The sequence below is a fragment of the Pelmatolapia mariae genome, linkage group LG23, assembly GCF_036321145.2.
Source record: "Pelmatolapia mariae isolate MD_Pm_ZW linkage group LG23, Pm_UMD_F_2, whole genome shotgun sequence".
NCBI classification, from domain to species: domain Eukaryota; kingdom Metazoa; phylum Chordata; class Actinopteri; order Cichliformes; family Cichlidae; genus Pelmatolapia; species Pelmatolapia mariae.
In genome coordinates this window covers 43,956,271-43,980,266 of record NC_086246.1, presented here as the reverse complement: position 1 = coordinate 43,980,266, position 23,996 = coordinate 43,956,271, and the positions used below count along the sequence as shown (strand labels likewise).

At 39.6% G+C, this 23,996-nt stretch overlaps 1 protein-coding gene across 2 annotated transcripts; it reads right to left on the bottom strand.

Moving 5' to 3' along the window:
• Window positions 1-12,720: 12,720 nt before the first annotated feature.
• Window positions 12,721-23,487, bottom strand: prkaa2 (protein kinase, AMP-activated, alpha 2 catalytic subunit). Of its 2 annotated transcripts, none has more exons than XM_063465888.1 (10): window positions 23,321-23,487; window positions 21,976-22,117; window positions 19,970-20,063; window positions 18,109-18,253; window positions 16,443-16,530; window positions 16,006-16,230; window positions 15,446-15,608; window positions 14,936-15,274; window positions 14,673-14,799; window positions 12,721-13,642 (listed from the first exon to the last, which is right to left on the bottom strand). In XM_063465888.1, the coding sequence occupies exons 1-10, from the start codon at window positions 23,418-23,420 to the stop codon at window positions 13,392-13,394; spliced, it is 1,674 nt and encodes a 557-aa protein (XP_063321958.1). In that variant the 5' UTR covers window positions 23,421-23,487; the 3' UTR covers window positions 12,721-13,391. The 2 variants fall into 2 exon arrangements, with proteins under 2 accessions (XP_063321958.1, XP_063321959.1); XM_063465889.1 differs by lacking the exon at window positions 23,321-23,487 and adding an exon at window positions 21,769-21,808 and having other exon boundaries at window positions 12,724-13,642; window positions 21,976-22,083.
• Between the last annotated feature and the right edge of the window lie 509 nt (window positions 23,488-23,996).

The following is a 23,996-nucleotide window of genomic DNA, read 5'->3' as shown; positions in this document are numbered from 1 at the left end:
GATGGACTTTCAGGCCGTAAGGGCCAAGTTTCAACAAGAAGAATTCATATTGAAGAAACCCAAAATAAAACCTGTTCTCCCAGAGAAGCCAAAGGTGGTCTCTCCTCCCCAGAGCCCCAGTCATTACCTCCCTTCAGGTGCACGCCCCTCCCTGCTGACCACCATTAATGAGAACTTGGAAAGAAAGACACTATTTGCCCCAAGAGTGGTCTTCAAAGATGATCCGAAAGAGAGCAAAAAACCTCTCATCAACAATAAAGACAAAAGTGAAGGGAAACTGAAAGGTGGCAAGCACAAAAAACTCAAAGGGAGCAGGGAGAATCTTCTTGAAGATTCCGTGGATCAAAAGAAAGTGAATAACAAAGACAAGACGCTTCCTTTGGTTGTCCCTGTAACTCAGAAAGAGAGCACTGCAGAGCTGGTGCCAGCCGCACCTCCACCTAAAGTCACAACAGAGAAAAAGAAGCCTTTCAGTCTTTTCAAAAAGCCAAAACGAGATTCAGTGTTGATCTCAGCTGATCCAATTCTGGACACCCCAAGCTCAGATATTGCTGGACTAGCTCCACTCATCCCAGTGCCTTCTGAATCTGGTGGGGAAACAATACCTAATTCAACATCAGAGCCCCACCTACCAGACAACCCCACCTTACCAGATCACAGTGCTGATGTAGAAATGACCCCAACCTCTACTACTCTTGAATCTCTTGCCTTCAACCTACCTCCTCCTCTCATACCTGGGAGTCCACCACCTGAAACCCCAAGCTTGAACAGTGAAATCCCACCTGAAATAGAAAATCCCACTTTGCCTGTTTCTAGCCAAGATGCAGGTATTACAAGTCCACCCAGTGTCTCTCTACCTCTTCCACCCAGCTGTGTCATCTCTGGTTCTCCTTCCCTGGTTTCTTCTCCATCTCCATCACCCCCCGAGCCTGAGATTACATCTGAGATTGGGAAAGATGCTATTTATATACCTGCTGTGGAAAAACCATCTTCTCCAGCCACGAACCCTCCATCTGTTCCACCATCTCCCAAACCAGAACGTCCAATCTCAGCACTCTCTGCCCTGGAGAGGGCAGAGGATATGAGTCCTGGAAAAAGAACACCTCCAGGTGACCAGAGGATTTTCAATGCTCTACAGAATGCACGCAAGAAGACCAACAGGTAAAGAACACAAACAGCAGGAACACACACAGTTTCATTCCAGTAGTTATGAAGAAACATCTCTGTTTACTGCTCAGTCACTAACAAGATGTAATTTCTTACCTGCTTTTAGCCCCTTGATAAGTGACATCCACTCCTATTCTGTTACCCCTCCACCTGAGGAATCCTCCCAGTGTCAGAGCCCCACTGAAAGTCTCCCAGAACTCCCACCCATTGATTATGAAGATCGAACAGGCAATGCCCTCCCATCAAAACCAGCACAAGATAATGGCATTGACCACCGTAAGTCCAATTAACATAACCACAGTAGAGCTCCCCTCCCCTCTCCTCTCTTCCCCACCTCTTACTTTTCCGTGGATTTACTTCACCTCAAAAGAAGTTGAGAAGAATTTATCTCATCATCATCAGGTATGTGCTGTAGGCCTGCAAAACATAATTTGATAGCTTAGGGTTTCAGCTGCAGAAAATACCTGGCCACAGGGTCGCCTCAGGTGGTGACATTCTTCTTTTGTGCCAGAAACAACTTAGCAGAAGGCAGGGCAGAGCTGCAGAGGTATGTTTGCTATGTCAGAGGTGCAGTGACAAACAGTTCAATGTCTGTTAAGCACAGTGCAGAAAGAGCAGGAAGTCTGCTGCTCTGTTTAATTTGCATTGCATTTTTGAAATTGTGCATACAGGTTTTTATGTCAAGCTCATTTAATATGATGAAGTCTACTGTTACAAATTACAGATGAGTACCTTTGACATGGTTTCTAATCTTTTATTCTGCAACAGCAAACAGTTTTGTACAGCTTCAAAAGGCAGCTAGCGGGCAAGTTTCTAGAGATATGTTTTGTATTGTAATTAAAGTAGCAAAAGTGAATTATACTGCACATTTCTTATAAATGCATTAGCTCTGCTCTACAGAGTTATACAAGAACAACTTCCACAGTGGGTTTGACTGGTTTTGTTTCCTTACATATGCAATTCTTATTCTTTTCTTGCCCTATCTCTATTTCTGTGTTGGAAAATTCACTTTCAGATGTAGTTTTGATGTTGAATGGTTCTTTTTGACTTAAATGAGATTAAAGTTCAAAATCTTTTAGCAATCATATCTAGTCATAACCTTCTAAACTGTTATATGTTCATATGTAATGTCATTCCTTCCAGGACAGCCCTCTCCATTGTTGCAAGAAATCACTGAGGGACCTGACCCTGTCCCAAAGCTGCTGACGATTTCCCCGCCTCCACCCAAGATGACTATTTCAGATAATGGGCCTCTGAATTCTTCTGTAGAGGAACCTGCCATACTTAACTCTGCCAACTTGAGTGAATTCATTCCTCCACCTGTCGTGGAAGATAATGGTGTGGTCACCAGTGCTAGACTCACAATTTAGAGAAAAGCTAAACTTCAGTGGCCTGTTCTTGTAATGCGTCATAATCCTTTATGCCTCTTCTGCAGATATCCCTGCTCCACTTGAGTTTACAGAGACCTACACCCCTGATGTCCCAGAGGTTGACAATGTGGCTTCAGGCGTTCCTATTCCAGAGCTGCAGGGATCAGAGTTGGAGTATGAGATGTACCCAGGTGCAGATGTTCCAGACGGTTATGACCCGCCAAAGGTTCACAGTAATGGGATAACTGTTCCGCAAACCGAGATCCACACAGAGACACCATATGGAGACATATCCCAAAATAATCCGCTACCAGAATCATCTCATGCGCTCGGTCAGGACTTACAACAGGCGTCAGAGTAAGACATGCAAATTGAATCTATTTTATTTCTCATTAAAATGGTTCTTAATCCCTGACAAGTTGGTATTCATTAGTGTTTGTTCAACTTTTTGTCCCACGCAGGCCCCAACCAGAAGACGATGTTTATCAGAACACAGAAAATGTGTACGAGTATATCGCCACACCTGATGGTGACAAGAAAAAAGTCAAGACTAAAGTCAAGAAACGCAAAGAGCCAAAGAGTAAGAAACTATTTATACTAGAGGAGAATGAATTCTAACAGACCAGACTGGAAATCAAAAATAGGAATTGTGCTAAAATTAATACAGTAATATTAGAAACTGCCTGGAAGGGTTGCATCTTTGGTATTGTACATAACTGTGTCCTTCTTTTTAAACCACAGATCCATATGTTGAGTCAATGCCAGTAACGGTAAGCTGCAGTGTAAAATCAAGACTTTATTTTTCTTCATTCAAAAAGATAAGCTTCCTTTATGCAATTTTAATTCAAAGTTAATTAATCCACATTCTTTATTCTTACTTATAGGTTCAAGAAAAAACCAAGACGGGGAGGTTTGGCAAGTAAGGCCTAATTTTTTTTATCCAGAGATTTTTTAATTTCTCTTATCCCCAGGGAATTAGTGATGAGAGTGTGATTTGCTTTTCTTTCGCTCATAATCTCCTCTGCTATTTACCAGTAGTCCTATTCTAACTGGATGATCCTCTTCATTCTGCCTTCCTCAGGAGTGAAAAGAAAGCAGCTGCAGAGGGGCCTGATGAGAAGGAGCTGAAAAAGAAAGAAAAGCAGCGGCTAGAAAAGGAGAAGAAGGAGCTAAAGGAGAAACAAGAACGGGAAAAGAAAGAACAGAAAGAGAGGGAAAAGAGGGAGAACGAGATGAAGAAGAAATTCAAGGTAAGTGAACACGGAAGGTTAAGAAACATCGGGGGAGGGTTGGGTATATGTTCGGGCATACAAACCTGTCTGGATTCATTCCTGGCAGTGGAAGAGTTGAAGTAAGCAACATGTGCAAGCACAAACAGAATACGAGCAAACATTTATTTTGTCTGTGATATTTCTGACAGAACACCTATGGGCCATTCTTCATTTCTGCATATTCTTCTACAATATTATTGTTCTGAACATGTTCTGATTAATGTTTGTGTTGTAGCAGAAACTGTGTTGTAGTAATTAACATAGGGATGAACCCAAAAAGATGCAACAACTCTATAAATGCGGTTTTGTGTCTACTTTAGCTCTCTGTTTTCTTTTTTTTTTAACACAACAGGCAGCTGGCTTTACCAGAAACACAAAAAATGGAGTAAATGCTAGCAGCCCAGTTAATATCATTAAGTGTAAAACCCCAGGATTACAAGATTAATGTCATATTTGTCACACGCTGTAAGTACTGTACATGTAAGAAGCATGTCAACATTTATTATGTCATCATGTGCTGCTTCTTTGCTCTATTCCTCTATTGATAAAACACAGACAGTTTTAATAATCATATCAATTCAAAGCTTGGTGCCTCTCCTGCTGATGCTTTGACAGTCTTACAGCTCAGCTGTGGTAAATATCATACATCTGGCAACTAAATGGTTTGATATGTCAAACCTTTTTTTGTGATTAGTGCGAAATGGTTACCTTGCTGAGATTGTGTTCCTATGTAATTCTCAGTGGAACTACTTTGATTTTAAATCTTACCCATATCCCCCTTGGACTTATGTCCCTTTTGAAACAGTGCTTTTTCCTAATATAGACAGTATTGTTGTATCCTTTTCATCGTGGGTTTTATTATATAACATCATATAGTTGGACAGTATAAAATCTTTTAATCTCCTTAAACCTTTGTGAGGTCCAGGTCCTATCTGCAAAAGGCAGTCTACCTCTAATTGTACTTGTATCATCAGTAATATGCCGCTCATTGACAATCATGAAATCATCATCCTTTCATAACGAGACTGTGCACTGTGGAGAAATTGTGATGGGGTTGTTGCCTTTGCAGAAGACATAAAAATATCCTCCGATCAATGAGAGAGAAAGAGAAAGAGAGGAGTTAGAAGAAAATAAAAACCAACACCCCACCCCCCCCCAACCCCCCCACCCCCAATCAGATGATGGAATTCAAGTAAATCATCACCTGTGTCAGTAAAACAGCAGTTAAAGTTGGAGGAGCTTCTGTGTAACTGACAGCGAGATCTGTGTAAAATCTTGCTCAGCAGACTTTTTGACAAACAAACAAAACCACATCTTGTACCGATGTGGTTTGAAAACTGTGAGCATACAAGACGTTGCTCTACAGATCTGTATTTTGTGTGTGTGTGTGTGTGTGTGTGTGTGTGTGTGTGTGTGTGTGTGTGTGTGTGTGTGTGTGTGTGTGTGTGTGTGTGTATGTGTTCCTTTTGCAAAAATGTGATCACAGGAGTGAGACAGAGAAGGTTGTTTCTAGTTTTCTCCAAAAATCCTTGATCAAATTATATTGGGCCTCCATGGGGCAGTTAGATGGCAGTCTTGTCACTCAAATGCCTCCAGATCAGCGAATGCAAGCCTGTCAGGTTTGAGAAAGATGCCTTTGTAAAAAATACACATTTCTTACTTATCAGGAACAAAATCATGTCTCGAGAGTAAGAACTGTGATCATAACAGCAGGTTAAAGATAAACTGCTCCTCCCACTCTGACACTTAAGAAGTCTACTATAGGTCTGTAAATATTGACTGTTAAAATGAAGAGTAACAGCATGCATCAGGCAAATGATGGAGTCATCTCAGTGTTTCTGCACAACAACAAACTATTTGTCAGGAGACTGCTCTTTAATAGCATAAATTACACGATTAGCCCACCATCCAGCTAATGAACACATGTATTTGTTTTGTGGTATAAAGCCTCTTGTAGTGTTGTTTTCAAAAGTGCTACATGAATATTGTTTATTGAGGTTATTTGTGTGCAAGTGGAGGAATATTCAGTGTTAACATGTAACTGTGTTTGTTAGATCACAGGACAGGAGGATGCCCTTTACCAGGCAAGAGTAGTTGTAACTGCAAAGGGACGAAAGACTGATCTCCCCGTCAAAGCAGGAGACACAATCAGCATTATTCGAACAGCAAACTGCCCCAAAGGAAAGTGGCTGGCCAGAGACAGCAGCAACAGCTGTGAGTTAAAAAAAATAAACAATCAAGATTAAAAGGATAAAAGGATGCAAGAACCTGTTTTTGAAACATAAGTGCTATAATCTGAAATGACATCTGAAATGAATGAATAACGACCATGTGAATGTGTTTTTAGATGGGTATGTCGCAGTTGATCATGTGGAGCTGGACATCAAGGAGATGTTAGAGCTGGGAAGGAAAACTCTTCCCAGGTCAAACAATAACTTTATCGAACCAGACGGTACCCGCATGATTTCACAGTAAGAGTTTCATACAATAACAAGCTATCATGTGTAACCGTCTACTACTGTTATTACCTTTAAGTTAAAAAGTTATTTACAGATGAGTGTTATTTCCCCCAGTGACTCAAACCATTATCAATTACCAGGAGAAAGCTGTAAGTGTTTCCCGTTTTTACCCAAGATAACAAAATACAGTGAAATTATTCAACAGCAGTTTAATATTTTTGATGTTGACATGTTCAGTCACAGACGACAGTGAGGAGTGGAGTGGTGATGATGATGAACATCCCTCTGGTTCTCCAAGTACACAGGCTGTACTGTGAGTAAATGCTCAATTATGCTCTATTTTTGGTTTTTACTGCTTGTTTCTATTGAGGACAAGAGTTAAGGTGATCAATCTGCTATTAACAGTTTTTTTGGCGCTCTTTTTTCCTGCAGAGGTCATACCCGGACATTCTCCATGCCAGATGTGGGTAAGACATCCCAACTTAGGCAGCACCATTTCCAACTCTGTTCTTCCCCAGTCAGCTCTTGTGAAAAAACAAGTTTGGGAAGATCTTTAATTGTTTACTGGAAACAAAGCATAATGAATCACTTAGTGAATAACTCACTTAAAAGTCACCTTTCAGTACACAACAAAAATAAATGGGACACTTGTGTTTGTCATGTTGATTTCCTCAATTTGTTATCTTGATGTGGGTTAACAGATACAGTAAACAAAGATACTACAGACTTGATATTTTGCAGCAGCTGTTTCAGAGAAACACAGACAGGCTTATGTGAGGTTGCAACACAACTGCGAGTGTGTGAGCGCCCTCAGTATAAAAAATGCCAATCTGGCAAAAAACACTCAATCTGAGTCTATAAACAAGTCCTTGAGGTTCATCTTTTTTCATCTTCTCTTCAACAGTGAATGGGGATGTCATAACTTCTACACTGGACTAAATTTACTGATGTTCTGGATGTTGTATCAAGTTTCTATCCAATTATAATTTATTCACAACTACCAAAATTACAAAACTGCACCCTTCTAAACTTCTTTAATGAACAATGGACTTTTCATTACGGCATTCTTTAAACGTTAATTCCCTGCAATGTGACTCATTAGACAAGCAGGTGCTTAAACAGGAAGCTGCTAGTGAAATATGTAATGGCTAATCTTAGGTCTGGTAACTTAGGAATTGTTTCCTTGGTGTAACTGTTGTATGTTCACTTGGATACAGTTATTTATCCGTCGCTTGTGTGATTTCTTCTTTAGGAAACAAAGACCTTAGCGTAAACCACCAGCACAGTCACAGTGACATGGGTCATGATAGCTCCCACAACCAGTGAGTTCACCTGTTTCATTCTTACAGAAACACATACAGACACGCGCAGACTCATACAATTCCTTTTTATTTGTCCTAATAGAGCACTTCAGAAGTTGTCGACATTTTTCCATTCACAAAAATCTGCGGAGCCAGCTGCAAGGTAGGCACGGTGGAGAAAAATGTAACAATGTTGTCCATCCATGAGCATGCATGCACAGACACATCCAGAGCTTCTTTTCAATTTTTGTTTTTTCTTCTTTTTAACAGCACCAATGAACCAGTAACGAGTAAGTAATGCCCTTAAAATCACATTAAAAAAGTCACTAATGTGTTTGATAAACTACTTTTTCAAACCCTAATGCTGATGCACTTTCAGGCAATACACTTGTGCTGGAAGAAGCACCTAATGTGTGATTTTTATTTTTATTTTTTTAAAAACATTTATAAAGTATTATCATAAAGTCTTTATAAACTGATTTTTAAATTGCAATATCAATACATCTTCAGGTTACACTGCAGGTTCTGTGAATGTGACACAAGAAGCAAATCACACGTAAGTACAGAAAGAATAACGCACACACAGAAAAATGTCAAACATGCTGTCCGACCTGTAGACGGACAGGTTTCCTTCCTTTTTGCCTGGAACAGGTTGATAAGCATGAAAAGAGTAAATGTATTTTTTTTTTTTAATCTCTGAGAGAAAGTCAGATGAGTTTTTAACTCCACCTTAACTTCACCAGGAAGTTAAGCCAGGTTGACTCCTGGCAGAACAATGAGTTGTTGATTCTCCCCAAGTAGGTCCCTCCTCTGTACTTAGTGCAACAGACAGCATTTACATAACAAGAGCACTTAGAGAGCGCAACTCCCCCCCAGCTCCCTATAATGGCTAAAACGGTAATGTTTTATGATGCTTATCATAACCTGCTGACATCAGCCTGCTTTTATTACAATATAATGTTGTCAGTCTATTATGGCGTCATTGTGATGTCGTAGGGTGTCGTATTGAAAAAATAAAAAGTTTGTTGTACAGCTCTCTCCATGCAGTTTCATATGACATATTACTCGATATGGTTTCTTCCAATTTCTTTCAAGGTCACCTTTGCAAACAGTAAAGGTCAAGGCCAACCTGGGTACTCATTTCCCCCAAAGCCTAGTATATTGCATATACTCAATATACCCAATATTTCCATGGGTAATATAAAGCTTTTACTGCTTTTTACATTTGGTGTGACCTTGACCTTGACCAGATTTTCACCAAAATAAAATCATCTCGAGCTGATTGAAATAAAACCGATGACATACTCCCTCCCTTCGAGGGAAGAATGAGTTACTGGGTGAAGAATATAAGGTGATAGACGAAAGACTGAGTTGTTTTCATGTTTTTTTTTCTATAGGCCTGAGGCTGTGTCAGCAGAAGATACAGATTTTGTTCCTGATACACTCATTTTACCTCCTCCTGTCATGTATGCCGATGGAGTGGAGTGAAGGTAAAGTGGCCATCATACAACAAGGCAAGGATGAATCACCCGGACTCTTCACTGTCCATCACTGTGCACATGCCATGATGACATGATGTTTTTCTGTCTTAACAGCTGAACAGAAACTCCCCCAGGTGGAACTGCATTTGTCTGCAGCATTACCTGCTGGACTATGATCTAATTTATCCAATGACTGCATTCGTGGAGTAGAATTACATTTAACAACAATGAGAATTATATCATCTAGGCAAACGGAAATCTTTCTTCTGTTCTTTCAAATGCTGCAATGTGGAACCAGCATGGGACAGTTGATCTGCTTGCTTTAAGTGATCACGGTGAACTGCTTTGCACAGACACACACAGTATTTGTGGACAATGTGATCCTGGAAACTCTCGTAGGGACAATGAACTGCTTTCATTGCAAAAACCAGAATGGAAAATATATTTAAAGTTGAGGAAATAAGGGAAAGAACAACGGAATGGAAACAGCGGTTTTTCTTATCAGATGGAAGTGTTTGTAGCTAAGAAATACTGGAAAGAGCTTCATTTATTTTGTTTTTTAAGATGCATCCATTAGAAACAATTAACCAGCTGTGAGCAGCAAGTAATGTGAGCTAATACCAGTAATATTCCTGGTCTATGTTTATCTACAGTACTCCGGGCCATTTAAAAACGTTGTTTGTATTTTTTGCACATAAGCTTTTGCTAATTTGTAATTTGTACACTCATGATTTTTTTCAGTGTCAATTGTGGTATGTGGAAGGGACTATGTAACTACTCATGCTACAATACATATGACCTTTGAGTTTGACTTCTTTTTCATTGGACCCAAATAACCAGCATGCTGTGTAATATAATAAGTATAAATTATAGTATTTGCTCTGTATTGATCATAGCTGCAACTTCTAGAGGGATATCCATCAACTGAATTTTCTTTACTTTTTAGAGCTTTTACCTGCCTCTGACACTAACACTTCCCTATAAACAGATGAATAAGTATTATAGATAAACAAAATAATGTGATGATTACTTGAGGTCATTTGCAACCGGCATTTGTAGTGGGTGTGAGTTTGTGTGACTCTATGAAATGTCTAAACTGACAAAGCACGTTAAGACGGAATTTTTTTTTCTATGTTTATTTTTTTTTCCAATAAATATTCATTAAAGTGCAAATCAATACAGCAATATCATGCAGTGCATAACAAGAGAAATCCAAACCTCAATCAGACAGAAAGACATATAGAGACAGTTTAAACACGCACGCATACAGGCAATCACAACAACCAGCGTGCACCCACATACCTAACAAACACACACACACACACACACACACACACACACACACACACACACACACACACACACACACACACACACACACACACACACACACACGGTGGTATTTAGGGTTACACTGATCATAAGAACCCCACTACAGAAAATACTCACTTTGGTACAACATGTGAAATTTGTATTTAATTAGGCCCTTTAGCATTTCTTCTGGCACTAAACACAAATTAGCTTACATGACTATCATGCCACTGGTATTTGCATACAGTTGTGATGGTAGACTACACCTGACAGTAAACACTGGTTATGTCAGAGGAATTTTTAAATCTCATCCATGACTTCTGCTGGATAGTGGACTTCAATCATACATATTTTTGCAAGTGTTTTTTAGGAGCATCAGTACCCGGAATTAAAGCATAAAGGCCCATATATTATATTGATGTGACTGAAGATGCTCACAATAGAGAAGTAATTTAAGACACAGCAATAGTGTAAAATAGATGGCTGACAAAGACTGTGGACTAGTGTTTACAAAGGTGTATATGCAGCAGCATATTGGAGCAGGGAACACAATTTCTCCCTGACAAAGAACAATGAGCAGTGTATGAGCTTACAGACAGAACAAATACACAGAACATGTAAATAAAGGGTTTCAGGGTAGCAGAAAGTGGCTTTCACTGGTTCAACCAGACCTAGGTCTACTACCAAGTAGAACCAGGTGAGAAAAGCGACCTGACACTGATCTGGGAAAGCGTGGTGTTTGAATCCAATGTGAAACCAAAAGGCAGCACTTTTTAGGACATAGAAAAATTGTGCATTTGTCTGTGCTCATCTCACAGGGTTGACGTGCTGGAGAAGAAGTTCCATCACTTTATTTTGATAGATTTCTGCAGATTTAATATTTTTCCCAGTGGCACCTTTATTCATCTTCTGTCGTTTCAGTTATTTCGTTTTTTTACTGCACATATTCATATCAGTGTATATTTCTAAGTGCTGTATTTACACTTTTGTAAATCTCTGTGACGCCACTCTGCAGAACAGTAACTGCCTCAGTGCCACTGACTTCTACGTCTTACTGCAAACAGTAGAAAGGCAACAGTCCAGTATCCCCCCTTCAAAACAGCAGGTTTAAAACCAGAAGAACATAGTGAGAGAAAGAGAAAAGGATTTATATCAGCAGCACCAGCATTCAATTTACATTCAGTCATAAATGATTTTGATATAATGTTATGCCTGACTATAGCAATACACAACATCACTATGGAAATTTGACAGGACATTACAGAACGGTGGCGTGCATCAATAGCAACCAGCAACAACAGTTACAGTAAAGTTTGCGGTGCAGTAAACAGTAAGTGTGCAAACTGTCGGCCACAGCAAATGAGTTTTACAGTGCAGACTGAACAGACAGCAATGGCTAATTGAAACAGATAACAGCTCAGACAGCTGCACCACACCGAACCGTCATGGTTTGTCTCTCGCCACTCACTTTTCTGATTCTGTCACCTCTCTGAGATCCCAGACATCACAATTATACTGAAGAGCCTTTCAGCACACCAGTGTTAAGTCAGTGAAAATACACAACAAGTACCATACTTATCTGAGCTCACAAACACACACTCCATACCAATTAATGCGTTGCATTGTTTAAGGCAACTGTAGAAAAGTTCATGTGGCTTATACACTTGTGCAACAGATACACACCATCTCACATCTATTTTTTGCCCTCCTCAGTGTCATTCTGTTTTGAAATTCAATGGCTTACTTAAGTATTTTAACAAGTTAGAAAAAAAAAAACTGGCCACACCAGCCAATAAAAATAGTTTTAAGATCTCAAATTAAGCATCTGTCTCAATTTCTAAGGGGTATCTGCCAAATTTAAAAGCTTAATAATATAATAATAAAACAAAATGTTAGTTTTTACCTAAAACCAGCTATAATGCCTGTCTTTATTCAGCTTACTACATATGCGACTGAACTGAACACCCCTATGATAACTAAGCAAGTGTCTAAGTGTCTTCATTAGGGACTTGCATATAAAGGGATCTGTTGGGTGTGTTGCATATAAAACACTGCTTTAAATAGCAGGGTGATTGAATGTTTTGAAATATATCTGGATATCCCCCCGAAAAAACCCCCAAACTCTTGTAAGATGGTCTGCATCTGTCTTCAACACCAATGCAACACATACTCGGCGTCATGCAGAGCATCATTCTACTATCCCGCAGTCTCAATGAGGTTCGCTACTCATCTACAATCAATTCAAAATCAAGTAAAACTATGTTGAAGTAGTAATTAAATAAAAAAACTATAATGCCTAAAAAAAACTCTTAAAAATAAATATGGGTCTGACCGCTAAAATATAAATCTTAAAGATGTATAAAGTATTTTATTTGGTATTTCTCTGTCAAACTTTTCAGCTACATAATGATTGTAATATAAATATAATACAAGGATAACAAAATCTTCCTCATAAACAATATAAATAAAAAATCTTAAATAGAATTTTACATTTTGCGATCCTCTCTCTGACACGATTTAATGTCGAGTTTAACAACTTTGCCTCAGTGAAGATTTAAGACAAGATGCAAAACTGACCTTTGATCGGTGGTACAGTGGGTGAAGGAAATTCAGCAACTGACAATCAGCTGAAGATGTTTGTGGGAGAAGTGACAGTGAGCTTGACCTTTGCTGAACTCTGACCACTCGCTTCTCACTTTACAGGCCTCCACTAGTTCATAGATTCCCCTCAGCTGCAGCCTGATGTGTAAGACATCAAGACTTTGACCCAATGACTGTCAAAACAAGAAATAATAACCCCCACTATTTTACCCCCTCATTCTCTCTCTCTTCATCCGAGGCGAATGCCACACCTGCCTTGCCATTTACATTTCCAATCGCTTCCCCCAATCCAGTAAAACAGAACAGATGGAGAAGAGACAGAAAGAAGAAGTCACTCCAAACATCTACACTCCCTACATCCTCGATCTGTGATTAGCTTAAAAACCCCACTGACATCCAGGTTACAGTGACCTAAGCAAGTCAGCAGGACTCAGCGTGCTAGTGTAGTGATCAGACTGGCACACATTTCAAAGAAGTCCATGGTGTGTGATCCCTGACGTGGGGTGAGCAGATGGGAGCTACCAGACAGGGATCCCGGGAGAGAGGAGCTGAGCTGGGGCAGATCAATCGCTGGGGTTGCCGAGTCAATGCTCAGTCTGGGCCTGTGGAGACCGGCTGTGGAACCTGACCTCTGAGGAGTGGATGAGCCCGATTTAAAGCCCACTGCCTCGATGATGTCATCTAGAAGCACAGCAACAGGAAATTTTAGTAGTCATTCATAAAGTAACTACTACGTTAACTTTTGTTTTATTAAACTTTGTGAGAAGAGACAGTATACAAATCTGACCAGCTATTTCGAACCAGTGCTAAATGCTAAAAAAGGTCATTTAAAACAAAAGACAGAAAGCTAATGATACATGAAAATGCAATTATGATGGTGCTGTCTTAAAAACGATGTCAATGCATTTTTTAATAAGTAGTGGTCCTCTCTGGCTGAAGTGCAATTCTGTGCTAAAGCAAGTACAAGATGACTCATTCACCTAATTTGCATAACCATAAAAATATATATCTGTTATCTAAATAATAATGTCATCTATTGGATGTAAGAAGTTTCTTATACCCTTTTAAAATATTTTAGGCTTCAAATGACATGATATTAAATCTGTTAAAGAATTTTAAATATAGTTACGTATCCTCAGAAGAAGATTTAATCTCATTATTGACAAAAAGAGTTAATATTATATGCACAATCCAAGACCAGAAATCTCTGCAGTGGATGATTTAAATGGTCTAAATGTAAATAATAGATCACAGACACCCATCTACTGAGCATCAAAGGTACCGGTGAGGTGAGGTGTCTACGCAGAAAGGATACTAAAAGACATCTTGCAAGTAATACATTAGTACCAACACACTTCAAAACTGTTTCTTTCCTCAGGCTGTAGGATTGCTGAACCCACTCTCAACACTTTAACATGAAAAAGGAGCTTTTTCATAAAACAACTTTTTTCTTTTTTTATGTTTTGTGACTACAGCTGCAATTTTCTTAGACAACCTTGTGAAGTGCAGTTCACACCTTTAATCATTTCAGCTCAACTTTAGAATGACAAAATTAAGGACAAACAAACTCCGGTCTTACATCAGCGGCTTTACACCTGCACAAAGGCCATGCATGTTTTATGATTTGGAAAATGTTTATTTTATTTTGGTTTTAAATTAGTTATGTATTGATTATGACTAGATTGTGAAACCCGTTTAATGTGTTACTAACCATCAATGCTCTTGAAGTCAAGGAGGTAGGATCTGTTGTCCACTTGATAGAGCTGCAGGCTCATTTTCACCAAGTTGCCTGTCACTGGATTCTTCCTTCGAACTCGCAAATGGTATGGGTTCACCACCTGACACACACACACACGCAAAAAAGTAAGTCAATAAATATATAAATAAATATTTTAAAAAAACAGCCAAAACAGAGACTCTTGTTTGTGTGGGATTCTTTGCAGTGATGTGCTTTATAAGGGTATGTATAAGCACCTTCCAGTCAAAGTTTAGCTGCTTCATAGCTCTGTACACCTCAGCCATGATATCATAGGGTCTGCTCTGACTCCTGATACCCAGGTGCCACTTAGCCTTCTTCACTGCCAGCGGTTTAGGCCGAGTGGTGTTGAGAGCATCTAGAGGACAACGCGACTTTGGGCTGTCAGCCAAGAGCGGAGGCATCCTCTCTGGGTGAGGTTTAACTCCAGGGGGCAACGGCATTCCCTCCTCTATAAAGGAGCCCTGTGGAGGACTGGACGCCAAATAGAATTCGCTGGCCTGGGTCATGATGCGCCTGTTATCTATGATGAGGTGATAGGCTACAGATAACTGATCCTGCGCAAACAGAAGGATGATGAAAAATAAAGTGAAGACTAAGGAGATAATTCACTCCCAACAGACCATTATACTACTGAAACCTACAAACTTTGTTTACAGCTTTCATAATATATCAGGTTAAGTTTATCAAACATAGAAAACATGTACTAGAACAAAGACAATGAGCACCTGTGGGTCTCCACTGTACAGGCTGGTCACAACCTCAGATTCAGTGCATTCAAACTTTTCGCACACTTCCCTGACAGCCTCTTCATCCAGAACAGTCGCATCATATGACGGATCCTCTGGGAAAAGGTAGCCTGGTAGGTCCTGCTTAAACCATTCATGTTCCCTATCAAAAAACATTGATCAACTCAAACGCTTCATCCCAAACTCAATACTGACATTATCAGACACGCAAGGTATGACTTTTAGCTTGCTTCAAGCTGGATTATCAAACAGAGGAGTCTGTAATAAAATAATCCTGTGCCACATTACAGAGCTAACAGTTATAAAAGAGTGGACAGGCAACTAAATATTTGACATATTGAGGAAAGAAAATAAAGCTATAACTTGAGTTATAAAGCTACATTTTGCATTTTCTTTTGTGGCAACATTAGTTAAAGAACTCTTTTTTTTTTAAAGAAAAAAATGATATATGAAGAGAAGCATACAGTATAATATTAATAAAAAAGTGTTAACAATATAGCTAAAGGAGGCCTCTGGATTCAAGACAGTGGGGTCAGTACCTGATGTCTTTGATGGTGGCTCTCTTCAAAGGATCCACCTGCAGCATGAGCATCAGCAACGAGGCCACAGAGCGGGTCAGGTACTCTGGGATGTAAAAGACACCTCCTCTGATCTTCTTAAACAGTGTGGGGACATGCTCATCATCAAAGGGCAGGGTGCCACACAGAAGGGCATACAGAATCACACCACAGCTCCAGATGTCAACTTCTGGGCCTGCATAGAGTCTAACAGAGAGATGAAAGGATGTGACACTTAAAAAAAAAAAAAAAAAGCCAGGTGCTTAACCACCAGAAACGCTTTTTTTCCACAGTGATTTATAGGTTAATGGTTAAACATAAATACAATTAGGTATTTATGTTTATTTATGACTTATCCCATGAGGCAGTTAAAAAAATAGTTGGTTGTATGATCACACACAAAAAACAGACGCACAAACCTTCCTGAGATGACCTCTGGAGCTGCATAGTTGGGTGAGCCACAGCTAGTTCGTAGGAATTCTCCATCTGACATCATGTTTGACAGTCCTGTCGGACAATCCCAATTAAATGGCAAGAGAACATTAATATCTCTCTGTCTTTATTCTTACAGTAACAAGCATAACAACAACAAAGCATCTTAGTATGGAGATGAGCGACCAGCTGCCACCAGAACAGCTTCAGCTTTAGAACTCTTTTAAGGTGTTCAAGTACCCTCAAAAGATATTTCATAATTTGCTGGAGATGGGGGCTGGAGAGCAGTGAACCTATATCATTCTATCAATTTTCTTAATTTCTAATAATGGACAGATACATTTTCTTCTTTCCATTCAACTTAGGGTTTCAAGGGAGTGAAACCTATCACTGTTCATCTGTCGTGTCATCTGTCATGTCTGTGACAGAGTGCCAGTCCAGCACAGAGCTGGCACAACAAGAAAGACTAGTCATACTCACCCCTATGGCCAATTTAGAATCACAAATTAACCGACAATCATGTCTCTGGAGGCAAAACTTCACACAGAAAGACCCAAAACAGCACAGTATATGACTATATTTTCCATCCTCATGAATCCAGTCAGTGACCACTAATGGCCTATAAACAGGGTACTGTAATCCTTAAAGCGACCACTCTAGGAGTCAGGATAGAAATGTTTCATCCCAGGATGACGTAATAAGGTGATCGCTCAGAACACTGCATTGATTTCTAGTGACCCTTTCCTCTAAAGGAACAGAAGGGCTAGTCAAACCCTGCCAGCAAAAAGATCCCAACAACACAACAGATCTCCAGAACCCCTCCTTGTACGGGTCAAGGGTTCAGGTTTTTCCCCTAATCTGTCACCTGTCTGCAGGTTAAATTTGAACATAGACCAACAGGGAGTTATACACTGCGGACACTACTGAGACCTTTATCCTTCTTTACTCTCCAAGACACTAAGCTCTAAACACAAAGCTCGTTTAATTGGATGAGCCTCTCTCTGCCTACCAGGGCCTCTGCCAAACATTAAACGTCAGACACTTTGTGTTGTGCTGACCTTCCCTTTATTTTTTATCCCTGGTCCCTTAACACTCCCTTGCTCTGCTTGCCAGTATTTTTTGCTCTCAGCCAAAACACTTCTCCTGCTGTACTCCACTGCCACACCCCCCCTTGATTCCTTCCCTATCAGATGACACTGGGCCTCAAGGCTTCCTGCCAGACTTGATATGAAACCTTGCCGTTGCTAAGGGATGTCTCTCCACCCCACACGCCCTGCTGCGCATAAGGGCCCTTGTGTGTTTTTGAAAATATTTCTCTTTTTCATGGTCATATTACATCAGGAATTTTAACTTAAATTGCAAACATTAAGGCCTTAACTGATAAGAGGCATTCTCAACTGAAATATTCCTTATCATTTAATAAAGCTAAAAGGTGCACAATTAGATTTCACATTTTTCTTCAAGTTAACAAAGTTACTGCATGTGTTGAATCATAAACAGCTGTCACTTGGCTTTATTTAAACTATGTAATTTTACTCAGTCATCCTAAACAAACCTCAGTATTTTATGTGTCCTCTTATCATGAATTTACAAAAAATTCTATTGTCGAGCTTGTTTTTATGTCTCCCCCTCTAGCTATAACTGTTTTCTTACCAAAGTCTGCTATCTTGGCATTCTTATTGGCATCCAATAGGACATTCTCAGGTTTGAGGTCTCTGTGGACCACCATGTGCCGGTGACAGTAGTCTACAGCTGAGATAATCTGCTGGAAAAGGCGGCGTGCTTCAGTGTCCTCCACCTGAAAGACACAAAATGAATGGATTTGACTGATCTGAGTGATGATGCTCCCTCTGATCTACAAGTATGCAACTGGGTCAGTTGCAACAGAACCCAACTTTAAAAACATTTCTAGCAGATTTTGTTGAGTGCAAAAAAAGCACTAACATTTAGAGTTATTATGGAAAACATTCATTTACTGATTTATTAGAAATGGAAAACATTTCAGACTGTGTTTTCTACGCATGTAATTAATTTAAGATCAATAATCATTAGCCCATTTATCTCTTTTAAGTGCCCTTAATGACCTGAGGGAATAGCTAGCTTTGTGGATGCCAAATGTAAAAAGCTAGTAATTTTAAATAGTCTGGTTTTCTAAACTGTAGAATGCTGCCTACGGACTAGTTGAAAATGGGCTTTAATACAAAAGGTAGTGACAACAGAGTTCATGAAGAGAGAGAGAAGCACAAAAAAGATCAAAAGATTTAAAAAAAAAACAGCAACAAAAGCAAAGAGAGTGGACAGTTTCATTGCTTTTAACACTAGTTTCACTTCACTATAATGAGTGACTTCGCTCTCCTTGGCAGAAGCAGGACTAAAGGACCAACAATAGCACAAACATGTACAAGAGTAGAAGTAGTGCACATTCTGGATTTTTCTGACCCTGGCGACATAAACAGGTAAGACATGCAACGTTCTGCAAAGCTGTGTGTAGGCGCTGTGTGGGACTAATGCATAACCATGCAGTCTATTAAGAGTCACGCTACTTAAATTTCAAAGGGTGGCGTTTATAAACATCAATAGAAAACTATGAATGGCTTTACTAGACTTTACTGGGGCAGCTTTTCGTGACTCACAGTTTAAAATAAACCTTATTTATGTCATACTAGGCCTGTGGAACCTATCAGTTAATATGATGTCTGAAACAAGCCATTTTAGCCATCTTTACCCTCATTTTAAACCAACTTTCTTCTGATTGGTTGCCCCTCGTGAATAGAAAATCTAAGAAATGTTTATTATGCTCACAGGTAGAGCTTTGTACTCTAGAGATATCTGCTTTCATCGACACCACACAGAGCTAAGGGCAGAAAAAACTACCTGAAATTAAATGTTTAGACAAATCTAAAGCATGAAACTTTGGCTCATAGGAATTACTTTCACATAAATTGACTTCATCTAAGTTTTTGAAAGTTTATTATTATTATTATTACAATGTAATACGATGTAATGTATACATGACAAAACAAGGAGAGACGTTGTAAGTCGCACTTGAAAACAGTGCACATGTTTAGGAACATAGTTTAAATGTACATTATAAGTTAATTAAAATATAGATACCTACTCAAAATGACAGTAGTAAGAAGCTTATATTTAAAGCTAAAGCAAGACCATATAGTTTATAATATATATAATGTGAATGATGTGGATTTAAATAATGTGAAAAAATACAGTCAACACAAAGTTAAGTATAAATACACTCAGCTATTTTTAACAGCAAGTCTACTTGGATTACTGCACAACCCCAGGAAACAAACCATCATCAGATTTTTGCTTGATATGTTTATCAAATATATGCAACAATTGCTTTTAAACTGTCAGAACTGTTTAACCAGTCAGGCTTCTGTTTAGTCAGCTAACCATGCCACTGGATAATAAAAGAATTTCTGATGATTCATTGACCACTGTACTCAGCCAGGCTGAAATCTACCAGCAAGATAATAAAAGAATGTCATCTTACCCGTCCATTCTTGCAGATGTAATCAAACAGTTCGCCTCCCGACACATACTCCATGACCATGAAAAAATCTGTCGGTGTGCTTATGACCTGGTACCTGACAACAACAACAACAACAACAAAAAAATGTTGTATTACAATGAACTTTTAATACATTTATTAGTTGATTTCACCTTTTATCTTCTATTTTCACCTTTTATTCTCAAAAATTAAAAGTGTGATCACTTAGACATGTCCCTTTTTTAGGTAGATTAAATTTTAATCAAAATAACATTAAAATAATTTTAAACTCTTGTACCTGACATAGTCAGTAACGGAATCGTTAATTAGAAATTACATGTTTTTAATTGAATTGCTTGAGAGGCGTATAGAGAGAAAAGCCACCTCAGCCAGCTCTGTCCAGTTTTTTGAGTATATCAGGAAAAGATTATGATGGGCAAAAGACATTAGCAGAAGGATATATGGCTTTTTTTTTGCAACTCTGCCTACAAGGGAGGTCTCCGGGAGCTGCTTCTTCACTGCTGATCCCAGAAATAGTATTTTGTGGTTACCAATTAGTGAAGCTGCCAGTTTAGGACCCATGAGGTGTCTGTTTCTCAAAATATAGTATCTGATGCATTTGTTTCCTTGCTCTGTTTTGCAGGCCTCTCATTCCTCTTTCTATTCAGGTTCAAGTTTTTGTGGTTTTATGTAGGGGGTAGGACACACCTTCCTATGGTATCTTCAGTTTTCGCAATTTCCCACAAAGAATAGCATTCATTTCCCTATTAAGATGACCTTCAAAATAAAAGTCACTTTTAAGTCTGTAATCGAGCAGGCAAGAGTTGATGTTCCAGTAACTCAGCTAACCAAATGAATTGTTTCTTTAATCAACACAGCAGTTATCAGATGTGCTATCATATTTGGAGAGGTTTCTTCTCATGATCATTTCTGTAACTTGTGCAACAGGACACAGGACTCATTGTTGCTATTAAAAATCATCAGTCAGTCATATTTGTCATTCATGACATTTCTGATTAATTTACTGGAAATAAGAACAAATGTGCTTTTCTTTCAAAACAAGGACACAGATGAGTGAACCCGAATGTCTAAACCTATATCGTCTACATAAACAATACACAGTATTAGCACACAGAAACAAAGGCACAGCATGGCTGTGATATTGGGTTGCTTTCATAAAGGTCAGGTATGTTAAATTGCAGGCACAATTTCATGAATGGTTGCCGGTGGTAGAATATAAACTTTATCACAATCTATTTCAATACTGTCAAGCTGGGTGAAGCCGAACACCACAGGGACTATGGAAGGAGAAACATTAAGACAAATAACTTTTTTCTTCTAACAGTTGAGAGTGTGGCAGCTTTTATAGTCATGGTCGGTATGTTAAACTGCTTCCACGTCTGTACAAGAAGTGTACACAGTGTGTATGTGTTTATTATTGTATATGTCTCTGACACTGACTTCCACAGCACTCCAGCTTATGACCTGACAACTCGCATATCTGCCATTGCTTAGAGTTTTACAGTGGACTAACCCTAACCCTAGACTAAAAATATCACAAACAATGTTGAGAGGGACGGACAGACATGGACTAACAAGGTGAAAGAGGCCAGGGAGATAGAAGGAAAGAGAAAGAAGGACAACAAAGTCACAGAAAGATCCATGAGGAGAGAGGGATTTAAACATGCTCCTTCATTACAACAATATCCAGCATCTTAACTGGAGATTTGTCCTAGCCAGAGCACATATCTTTATCTAGCTCCAAGCTTGTGTGCGTGCACTGGTATGTTTGTGTGTTTTACCTCCTGTGAGCCTTGTGGACATGCTCAGTAGAGTACAGCTCTAGAAAACACATGTGAACAAGCAAAGCATGCCACAACACACAGCAAAGAACCCATGTTACAACAAGCAATAATAAAAGAGAGCCCAGTTATCTTTCTGCAAAGCTTGTCAGTCTTCACTGAGAGTCTTAAATCTGACAGACGGATGTGTCGTCTTTCTGTACTTACAGCTTGATGATGTGTGGGTGTCTGAACAGCTTAAGATTCTGGATCTCTCGTTTGATCTTCCCCACAACATCGAGACTACGGATCTTCTGTCTGTTCAGGATCTTCACAGCCACTTTATGGCCTGTCAACTGATGCTCGCCAACTAAAAACAACAGAATGCAGACATGAAAGAGACAGACCACAGAGGCTAAAAAAAATTATAAAAAATAAATAAATCACATAACCTACTACATAAGCAGCTTGGTGTGGATTAAAAGGGTTACACTTTGATTTGGAGTCCTGTTGCGTAGGAAGCTTGCACAACGTAGTGAATGAACTGTGTTTGTTATATTGAGCTTTTGCTCTCTTTTGTAACCCCTATTTTCTTTCCATGCGTTTGTTTATAGAGTTGGAGCTATCTGCCTGCTGGAGGCTCTGAAACCAAGCTGTTATTGCAGCTGCCAAACACTGCACACGAAACTCAGAGTCAGATACGAACTGGGGCATGAACTGCTCCACAACTAACACACAAGCAGTAACCTGAAACGAGCAAGCATTACATATACACACACAGTCATTTTTTATTCATTCACACATGACTTTACACAGATTTTCTCCTAGTGGTTTGGGAGTGTGAGCGAAATCATTTTCCTTAATAATGATGTTCAGAAATAGCCATGGTTTCAAATGTTTTAGCAGCACACATAAGAAACAGGCGGGGTGAGCATGGAGTTAAAGCTCACAAGGTCATGCTGAGTGTCAGAGAACTAGCGAAGGCAACCCTAATAATAATCTGTTATATGCATCCTTTTGAAGCTTTAAGATTGTCTAGGGTTTGCCCGACTTGACAAGCACTTAACAAGCTACCACCGGCTAGCAGAGAATAACACATCGGACTAGCTTGCAAACATTAATGTCAGTTCATCGTTAGGTTCCCACGGTGGGTCAAACGGTGAGCTTCAGACGTCCTTTGTCGCCAGACAGGGCAAAGGACAGCCACCACCGCACAGTCCTTATTACTTAACGTTATGCCATAATAATGCGAGTGTGACTGTGCATCTCTGTGCATCCAGGTTTTATCACCTGCCATAGCTGATAACAGCAGCTACTGAAGGGGGCTTCGGTGAAAGAATTTGACTTTGAAGCGGTCGGATTCTCAGACTACAGTACGTTTAAAATCCAGTCTGTTGCCGTGGTTAAACCGCTCAACTACGCCAACTGCTTCACTGACCACCAGCAAGTTGAACACGAAGCGTTAAAGGGATGGGAGGGGAGTGGGGCACAGCGACTACTTGACATTAACTACTCCAACTGAAGGCACAAACGTACACATGAAGCCTGGCATGACACAGAAACAGGACTTAACTCTTCACTTTGCCGAATGTCCCCACTCCGAGCGTGTCGCCAAGGATGTAATGGCCGATCTTTACCCTGCCTTCGTGTTTCTGTTGTTGCCTCTCTGCCATCTTCTCCGTTACCGACGGCTTGGCTCGCTCGGTGAGGTGGGAGCACTGCCTGCCTGGCCTGTGCAGCGCACGGGGGGCGGGGAGGAGGGGGCGGGGCACTTCACAGTGAAGAACCACCAACGGCGGAAAACGCGCGCACGCACGCGAATTATCCCTCCAAGAACCAGGCGCGCTCTCCCACCTACCCTGCACGGAGCAACCGACAGGGTGTTATGTTGAGTTTAGTAGCCCAGTCAAATACTAACCCTCACGGTCTAAACACAGTAACACCTGTCTGCTACATGGGTGTGTAAGGTATGTAACGTTTGCGTATAGACCGTTAATAAACCAGTCCTGTACTCGAGCAGCGTGTCAGATTACATTTCACTGTGTGTTATACTTGTATAACTATGCATGTGACAAATAAAGAACCTAGAACCTTGAACCTTGAAATATAGACTATAATATTTCTAAAATTGTATATATATATATATATATATATATATATATATATATTACTCGTCTATTTTGTGAGTAATTATTTGTATGGGTATTTGTTGTTTTAAGTAAAATGTTTTTTCTTTCTTCTTTATTCCT

What these genes read in the sequence shown, in the direction of transcription:
- prkaa2 (XM_063465888.1), bottom strand. Translation starts at nt 23,420, where the DNA reads ATGGCAGAGAGGCAACAACAGAAACACGAAGGCAGGGTAAAGATCGGC. An exon ending in TGCCAAGATAGCAGACTTTG is followed by an intron (nt 16,531 to 18,108) that starts GTAAGAAAACAG and finishes ATTGTCCGACAG; the next exon opens with GACTGTCAAACATGATGTCA. An exon ending in TGTACAGTGGAGACCCACAG is followed by an intron (nt 15,275 to 15,445) that starts GTGCTCATTGTC and finishes CTGTTTGCGCAG; the next exon opens with GATCAGTTATCTGTAGCCTA.